The 9,205-nt window shown below is 40.7% G+C and overlaps 2 protein-coding genes across 3 annotated transcripts in view; both read right to left on the bottom strand.

Moving 5' to 3' along the window:
* tbc1d7 (TBC1 domain family, member 7) overlaps positions 1–1,440 on the bottom strand; it is a 28,700-nt gene extending 27,260 nt beyond the window's left edge. For both annotated transcript variants that reach the window (XM_014028288.1, XM_014028286.1), the window contains exons 1-3: positions 1,193–1,440; positions 881–1,000; positions 685–765 (exon numbers count right to left, since the gene is read on the bottom strand). In XM_014028288.1, the coding sequence (XP_013883742.1) occupies positions 685–765; positions 881–992 (193 nt within the window). In that variant the 5' untranslated portion in view covers positions 993–1,000; positions 1,193–1,440. The remainder of the gene's footprint in view (positions 1–684; positions 766–880; positions 1,001–1,192) is intronic.
* A 756-nt stretch (positions 1,441–2,196) lies between these two features.
* LOC106532266 (desmoplakin) overlaps positions 2,197–9,205 on the bottom strand; it is a gene marked incomplete at its 5' end in the record, with an annotated part of 31,951 nt that continues 24,942 nt past the window's right edge. The window contains 2 exon segments of the mRNA XM_014028289.1: positions 2,197–3,803; positions 3,918–9,205. Of these exon segments, the coding sequence (XP_013883743.1) occupies positions 2,725–3,803; positions 3,918–9,205 (6,367 nt within the window).

The following is a 9,205-nucleotide window of genomic DNA, read 5'->3' as shown; positions in this document are numbered from 1 at the left end:
ATATTATTGTAAAACATTGAAATACAAATATTTTAGTATAGTAAACACTGAACTACGGAGATTAAAAGATATTATAAAACTATGGTACACTATAACATTGAGTAGACATAGCAGAGGGCAGTATTGGACCAATACAAGGCTCTATTGACTCCCATTATAAATTATTAAACATTAATATTTCAAAAACTATAAGTTGTACAGGCACCAAAAGGCATAGCCATCATTTGGCACAGGAGCTTTACAGATATTAATTAGAATGGCTGCTGTAGGACAAAGTATGCAGGAGGAGAAGCATGGCAAATTTGAGATGACTTGGATGGGAAATGAATCACAATGGTGTGCATTGGCAACGCACACTGATAAGGTGAACAAAAACTTCCCTCATCCTTGAGAGAATCACATGATTTTGGTGTTATTTTGTAGGTTTGTAAGGTTCTTTTGGAATCCGCTGTCWGATCTAATATTGGTGTAGGATTTAAAATGTATCCACATCCATATAAGAAGACAAAACCAGCAAGTTTGATGAAGCAGACTACAAACAGAACAAGTTTTTGAATTAATTAAATCTGAATGTTTCTGTTTTGAAAACGTTAATAAATAACTGAAAGGTGTCAGTGAGCACGACTCTGTCCTGTTCTGCTCTGATAAACTCTGACTTTAAAGACAAGGTAAAGTCCATCTCACCCAGCAGAACCTTCCACACTTGGATCCGGTACATGGAGGGCAACGGGAACCTTTGACTGAAGGTGCTCAGCTTTTCCAGATCTGCAGGAGAGGACAACTTTTATTCATTTAACTCAGTGAAACTAAATACATAATAAATGTTTCAGTGATAGAAAGAAGTACAGGAACACTTATCAGCAGAGAGGAGGAACCTTACCCAGTGGATTATCCTTCAGAAGGATTTCCAGGGATTTCTTCTCCTCCACTCCTCTGAAACCCACTTTTTCATAATACGCAGAGCGGAAGTTTCTCTGAGGGTCGTCGGCCATTATGTCCCCTGAACAGATAAATCTGAATGTTTAAATAAGAATTTAAAACAACTCTTGTTTTGTACAATAATGTGGCCTGCAGAACAAAACCTGTTAATAAAACGTCCTTCTGACAGATGTAGTCAAAAGAGCTTTAATTTCATCTTACAGCTCACTTAAAGTGGCTTATATGTTTTATAATGTCCATAAACTGCTCTTACCTTGGTGTGTTTTCACGGCGTCTCCAGTTTGTTGTCCTCAGTTTGCACCGATTAGCTACATCCGGTTGTTGTTTTGTTACCGAAAAATACGTCAAACCGACCTCAAACATCTAACACGATTTATTTATAGCTTTATTTCTTTACAAAACCAGATAAACAACCCCATCATGTCAGCGGATCGACTAAGTTTACGATTAAGCAGAAATCAAACATATCCGACCGATGTTTAGCTACATGCTTGTGCGTTCAAAATAACTTCCGGGTAACAGTTTCAAAGTAAATTAAGCATCGTCGGCGAATTTTAGATTGTCAAAGCATGTCGTCGGTACGTTTTTATCTTGCGAGAGATGTTTATATCTTGAAGACAAGAATTTTTAATAAAGGTAATTCATTACGTTTTGACTATATTTACAGCCGATTAAAAATTACAAAGCTTTTATTTTGAAGCGGTTAAACAACTCTTAAAGTTTCCGCCACAGATTTTAAATTTTTTGCTTTTTGAGAACTTCGCCTTCACCTGACAAGTGGAAACGTTACTGATTATCTACAATGTGCATAAAATAATTACTTAAAAATTTTAATACGTAATATGCCTTTTAATAGGTCACTCATCTAGATATAAATAATTATTCCTGCCCCTTTTACATCGAGTCAACCAAAGTAATGAGCCCATATGAAAAATATATTTTTGCAGGAATTTAATGTATTCATTCTTAGTTATTATAAATTGAGTAGTAAATTTAAAAGAACAAAATTGCACATTTGTGTACTGTAATCTGACTTTTTCTAATCAGTCCTTAAAACTGAAATATAAATTAGTTTTATTTAGTAACAGTGTGTATTCTAGTATTTTTTACCCCATGTAATTAAGAGTAATTTATTAGATTTTGAAGTCTTACTTTGCTATATAATTGTAAATGTGCTAATCCAACTGATCAAAAGCCAAATCTGAGTATATTGTTTAAAAATACTAATATACTGTATAAGAAAGAATTCAAAATATGTAAAGAGGAAAATCACTTTATTGATGAAAAACCATTACAAACCATAAGCCTATACCAGAAAAAAAAACTTTAAAAGACACGAAGCCAATAAAATCACCAAAATTACTATCTTTTATCCCAGAAAACAAACACAGATATCATAAAACGAATAAAAACAAGAGCTTTGTGTTATCCAGATCAAATTGTAAAGAGCATTTAATGACACTTTGGATAAAACTTTTGTGAAACACTATATGCAAATAAGAAAAATTGCAATTTCAAGCCTAATTGAAGAACACTGAAAAATATTTATTACTAATCCAAATACCTTGTTGTGGCTTTAATACTATTTTAATTGTTGTAAAAAATATCTTCATCATGACTACACCTCTTAAAGGACAGAAACACCAAAGCACACATCTAAGAAGATAAAAGTGAAATAAAAGTAATTTCTCTGTGAGCACACAAAGAGAACATTTCTGCACATCAGGATTATTGTTGTAAATCAAACCGAGATGTAAGAACAGTTCAAGCACGTCTTTTTCAGGTTTATTTGGTCGAAGAAAAGGAGGTGGTGTAGCTGCTAAAACTGTAGTGTTGAGTTAGTGGGGAGCCCAGATCCAGGCTGCCTCTGCGGGAGCCCCGTTGTGAGCCACTCCTAGAACCTGAGGAGGATCCGGGTGCTGAAGACACATTATATGGACTACTAATCCCTCTGGAGGACACAGATGATGCTTGGAGCATTCTCAACCCAGTGTCTCCTTCTACCAGGCAGTTATCTAGGGCCTCTTTGTAAGAGATTTTCAGTTTGCTTTTGGGACACGTCAGGATTTTTGTGTGGTGGTTGACATCTTGGAGCTTCAGTGCCGTTCTCGCATCCAGCCAGCCCATTTTTAGAGAATCCTCTATGCTCTTTCTACAACCTTTATCTGGGTCATAGAGTCCACCTGTTACAGCCTGAAACTCCATGAATCTCTGCCCTGCGTCATACGGGAGCCACATTTCCCTCATGGCTTCGGCCACAGACATCTTCCTCTTGGTTTTTACATCCTCAAAACCATTGTAAGCTTTTTGGGCAGGCTTGAGATTGTTGGCCATGGCTTCAGTTATTATGCCCAGGCGGGAAGCCTCTTGGGTACTAAGTCTTTGGCCGTTTGTGGGATTGATTATTCCTCCAGTGCAAGCTTGGGCCTCAAGCAATCTCTGGGCAGTGATAGAATCCACTAGACCACGATTTRAAGCCTCTGTGATGGAAATCTTCTCTAAAGTGTCGGTATCAAAAATGGCTCCCACTGGTTCAACTTCACCCACTGCGTCGAGAGGAGAGGACAAAGCGATGGACACACTGGACATCTGCTTAAGGGAGTCAGAAGACCCTGGAACATTGACATTCCTGGCTGTGGAGCTTAGCTCTGTGATAGTAGTTGTTTTGGTTGTAGTTGTTTTGGTAAAAGTAGGTGTTAAGGGTCTTGACGCAATTGTTGATGTGGAAGAGGACAAGGACGATGATGCCAGTGATGCAGGAACAGAGGTTTCCAATGTTCTTGAAGATGATTTTGTCACTGAAGACGTACTTGAAGATCTTGATGTTTTGGAAATTGATGTTGACGATGTTACAGATGATGTGCCTGAGATTTCTGGAGTTATTATTTTAGATGATGACAATGTTACAGTTGATGTGCCTGAGGTTCCTGGTGACATTGTTATTATTTTAGATGATGACAAGGTTACAGTTGCTGTGCCTGAGGTTCCTGGTGACATTACTTTGGACGATGATGATGACGATGTTACAGATGATGTGCCTGAGTTTTCTGGAGTTATTATTTTAGATGATGACAATGTTACAGTTGATGTGCCTGAGGTTCCTGGTGACATTACTTTGGACGATGATGATGATGTTACAGATGATGTGCCTGAGGTTTCTGGAGTTATTATTTTAGATGATGACAATGTTACAGTTGATGTGCCAAAGGTTCCTGGTGACATTACTTTGGACGATGATGATGACGATGTTACAGTTGATGTGCCTGCGATTTCTGGTGGTTTTCCTTTGGATGATGATACAGATAAAGACGATGTTAAGGTTGATGTGCCTGAGGTTTCTGATGGGGTTATCCTTGATGAAGACAGCGGTAGATTTCTGGTCCTATCAGTGAGTATATCTGCAAACTGTGTGAGGGTGATTGTTCGTGAGCGGTACTGCTGCACAACTCTTTCTTCAATAAGTCGCTTTTCAAGCAAGTCTGTGATGTCATATTGTCTTCCAGATCGTCTGTCAGTGATGATGAACCGTGTGGAACCATCTGGAGCTGTAATAGTGATCTCTTCCCACTCACACTCCTGCTCCGACAGCTCCAGGTATGTTTCATAGTCAATGTACTCTTTGTCATATGCTTCACGTATCGTCATCTCTTTACCGGTATCCGGATCCACGATTATCACCCTTCTCTTTCTCAGTGTATTCTTCTGAGTCGACTCTTGTTTTTTCTTGTCAATGATGGGCAACAGGGTGAGGCCAGTCTTCTTATCTGTGATGCACCGTTTTATAAGGTCCAGGTAGGTTAGGTTCTCCTCTGTGTTTGGGTCAAAGAAATCTTTGGTATCATCACTCTCATCAGTCAGRATCTTGTTCATTTCTTCATCAAAGTAACCTCGCTTGTAGGCAACATTCACTTCAATACGATGGCTGTGTTCAGGATCGATGATGCCACCACTGGCAATCTGGGCTTCTAATAGACGGATGCCATGGCCTTTCTCAACTAGACCTCTCTCTATAGCCTGAAAGAGGGAGATAACCTTGTTTGTTCCAGGTACTTTGTAACCAGTTACAGCCTTTTCTGCTGACAGTAGTTTGTCCTTAAATTCTTGCCCAAAAAGTCTTTTATTGTAGGCTTCAGTAACAGTCAAATAGAGATTATTGACAGGATCGATCATGAAACCCGAGGCAGCTTGGGCTTCAAGAAGCTCAAGAGTGGTGCCGCATCTCAGCAGTCCGTTTTTCATGGCCTGATAGATTGTCAACACTTTATCACTGGCCTCGTCATAAACTCCTGCTATGCATTTGGAACCTCTCAAGTATGAACGCAGGCGGTCTTCGATGTCCTGGCTTGTCAATTTACCTGCATTCAGTTGGTCCACATCGGATTTGCTTAGCAGATTTGCATCAACCAGATCTGTGATGGATACCTGTTGTCTAAGTCCTTGTATAGTTAACGGCTGTTTGGGTTTAGGGAGAAGCAAAAGACCAGTGCTTAAATCAGATTTACATCTTTTCTTAAGTGATATATATGTAGTTGGTTGTTGGGTGTCTGGGTCCAGATAACACTCAGGAGACTGCTTCAAGGCTTGTTGTAGGTCCTCATCAATGAGATCCCGATTCTTTGCAATGCTTATTGGTAAGAACACACCAAGGGTAGGGTCCAGAAGTCCACCAACAGACTCTTGAGCCTGAAGTACTCGAAGAGCTGTTTCTTTGTCAATTAGACCCTTCTTCATTGCTTGGCCAGCTGACAAAAGTTTGTTACTRTGTGGATCTTTGAAACCTACTGCAGCAGACTCAGCTGCAAGCAACATTGATTCATCCTCCTTATCCACTATTCCTCTGGCACATGCATCTTTTACTGAAAGTTTCTGGTTAGTTCTGGGGTCAATAATGTGGCCTGTGGCTGCTTGGGCCAGAAGAAGCATTTTAGTGCTGTCAGGTGACATAATTTTCTGTTTCTTTGCCTCGGTGAAAGACATTTTTTCTAAAGGTCCGGCTGCAACACCGGCAATTGATCCCGTCCCCTTCAGAAAGACTTTTATGTCAACAGCAACTTCTGAGACAGTTTTCTCCCCTCTTATTAGATAGTTGAATGCTCGATTGTCCAGAACTCCACAATCAAGCAGCTGCTGAGCTGAGACTGTTRTTCGTACACCATCAAACAGTAATTTGGAGGAGTCAACCTTTGTTGATACTGGTAGAATGTGTAGACTTGTTTGAGTGTTTGTGTTGCATCTGGCCTTCAATGCTCCATAGCTGATATTATGCTCAGTTTCAGGGTCGATGTAACAAGTAGGGTTCTGTTTTAGAGAAAGCAGAAGTTTTTCATCTAAAAGGTTGCGCTTAATAGCCATGTCTTTTGGTAGGAAGACACCAAGATTAGGATCCAAAATTCCTCCCACAGAGTCCTGGGCCTGCAGATGACGTAAGCCAGTCTTTTCATCAACAATTCCTTTTTTCATTGCTTCAAAGACTGAAATTAGGTTGCCCGAAGAAGGGTCCTTAAAGCCAACTGTGGCACACTCAGCTGTCAACAATCGTTTTTTGTCTTTGGAATCCAGCACTCCTTTGATACATGCTTCTTGTATTGTCAGTCTCTGGTTACTTTTAGGATCAATGATATAACCTGTGGCAGCCTGAGCTTCTAGTAGTAAATCTGCACATTCATCGGATATGATCTTCTGTTTCTTGGCGTCTAATAAGGAAATATTACCTTGACGGCCTACAACAACCCCAGAAATKGGTCCAGTCCCTTTCAGATAGACCTTTTTATCCACTGACACCTCTTGGATGGTTTTCTGCCCTTTTAAAAGCTTATTAAATGTTTGTTTGTCAAGAACACCACACTCCAGGAGCTGCTGTGCTGACACCTTCTTTTGAACACAATCAAACATCAATTTGGAAGGATCTTTCCTTTCAACAACTGGCAAAAGAAGCAGACCTGTGTGAGGCTCTGTCTTGCACTTTTTCTTTAATGCTCCATAATTTGTGTCACGATCAGTGTCTGGATCAAGGTAACAACCAGGGTTCTTGTCCAGTTCATGACAGATGTCTCGATCCAAAAGGTTACGTTTGATAGCAGTGTCTCTTGGGAGGAAAACACTGAGATTTGGATCTAGAATACCTCCAGCAGACTCTTGGGCTTGTAGCAAACTGACACAAGTCTTTTTGTCGACCATTCCCTTCTTCATTGCTTCAAACACTGAAAGCTTTTGACTAGTGCGAGGATCTGGATAACCAACAGCAGCAGCTTCGGCTGCTAAAAATTTGTCTTTGTCGCATTTATCCACCACTCCCTTTGCACATGCTTCTTCTACAGTCAGTTTCTTRTTRGATGTGGGGTCAATGATGTGACCAGTGGCAGCCTGAGCTTCTAGCAGTTTATCTGCACTTTCTGAGGACACCACCATCTGTTTCTTGGCATCTGATAAAGATAGTTTTCCYGAAGGTCCAGCTGCCACTCCAGCAATTGATCCAGTTCCCTTTAGGAAGGCCTTTTTATCCACACTCACCTCTTTATCTGTTTTCTGTCCTTTAATCAGCTGGTTAAATGTCAGTCTGTCAAGAGCACCACATTCCAATAAATCCTTTGCAGAGACTGGTTTGCGAATACCGTCAAAGATCAATTTGGAAGGATCTTTCCCTTCAGCAATTGGCAAGAGAAGAAGACAAGTTTGAGGCTCTGTTTTGCATTTTTTCTTCAATGTTCCATAGCTGGTGTCACGTTCAGTGTCTGGATCAAGATAGCACTCAGGATTCTTGTCCAATTCACGACAGATGTCTCGGTCCAAAAGGTTACGTTTAATAGCAGCGTCTCTTGGGAGAAAAACACTGAGATCCGGATCTAGAATACCTCCAGCAGACTCTTGGGCCTGTAGCAAACTGACACAGGTCTTTTTGTCGACTATTCCCTTCTTCATTGCTTCAAATACTGAGAGCTTTTGACCAGTGCGAGGGTCTGGATAACCAACAGCAGCAGCTTCAGCTGCTAAAAGTTTCTCTTTGTCACATTTTTCCACCACTCCCTTGGCACATGCTTCTTCTACAGTMAGTTTCTTATTGGATGTGGGGTCAATGATGTAACCAGTGGCAGCCTGAGCTTCTAGCAGTTTACCTGCACTTTCTGGAGACACCAGCATCTGTTTCTTGGCATCTGATAAAGATAGTTTTCCTGAAGATCCAGCTGCTACTCCGGCAATTGATCCTGTTCCTTTTAGAAAGGCCTTTTTATCCACAGACACCTCTGTTTCTGTTTTCTGTCCTTTAATCAGCTGGTTAAATGTCAGTCTGTCAAGAGCACCACATTCCAATAAATCCTTTGCAGAGACTGGTTTGCGAACACCATCAAACATTAATTTGGAARGATCTTTTCCTTCAGCAACTGGCAAGAGAAGAAGACATGTTTGAGGCTCTGTTTTACATTTTTTCTTCAATGTCCCATAGCTGGTGTCACRTTCAGTGTCTGGATCAAGATAGCACTCAGGATTCTTGTCCAATTCACGACAGATGTCTCGGTCTAAAAGATTACGTTTGATAGCAGCGTSTCTTGGGAGGAATACACTGAGGTTTGGATCTAGAATACCTCCAGCAGACTCCTGAGCCTGGAGCAAATGGACACAAGTCTTTTTATCGACGATTCCCTTCTTCATTGCTTCAAACACTGAGAGCTTTTKACCAGTGCGAGGGTCTGGATAACCAACAGCAGCAGCTTCAGCTGCCAAAAGTTTGTCTTTGTCACATTTATCCACCACTCCCTTTGCACATGCTTCTTCTACAGTCAGTTTCATATTGGACGTGGGGTCAATGATGTGACCAGTGGCAGCCTGAGCTTCTAGCAGTTTATCTGCACTTTCTGGAGACACCAGCATCTTTTTCTTGGCATCTGATAGGGACAGTTTTCCTGAAGGTCCAGCTGCCACTCCGGCAATTGATCCCGTGCCTTTTAGAATGATCTTTTTATCGACAGACACATCTTTCTCAGTCTTCTGTCCTTTAATCAACTGGTTGAAAGTTGGTTTGTCAAGAACATCACATTCCAGCAAATCYTTTGCAGAAACTGGTTTGCGAACACCATCAAACATCAATTTGGAAGGATCTTTCCCTTCAGCAATAGGCAAAAGTAGCAGACCTGTGTGAGGCTCTGTTTTACATTTTTTCTTCAATGTTTCATAGTTTGCGTCATGATCAGTGTCTGGATCGACGTAACACTCAGGATTCTTGTCCAGTTCACGACAGATGTCTTGATCCAAAAGGTTACGTTTGATAGCA

This window comes from Austrofundulus limnaeus, unplaced genomic scaffold (genome assembly GCF_001266775.1).
Source record: "Austrofundulus limnaeus strain Quisiro unplaced genomic scaffold, Austrofundulus_limnaeus-1.0 Scaffold740, whole genome shotgun sequence".
NCBI classification, from domain to species: Eukaryota; Metazoa; Chordata; class Actinopteri; order Cyprinodontiformes; family Rivulidae; genus Austrofundulus; species Austrofundulus limnaeus.
The sequence above is the reverse complement of the archived record's forward strand: the minus strand, read 5'-3'. Positions and strand labels throughout refer to the sequence as shown.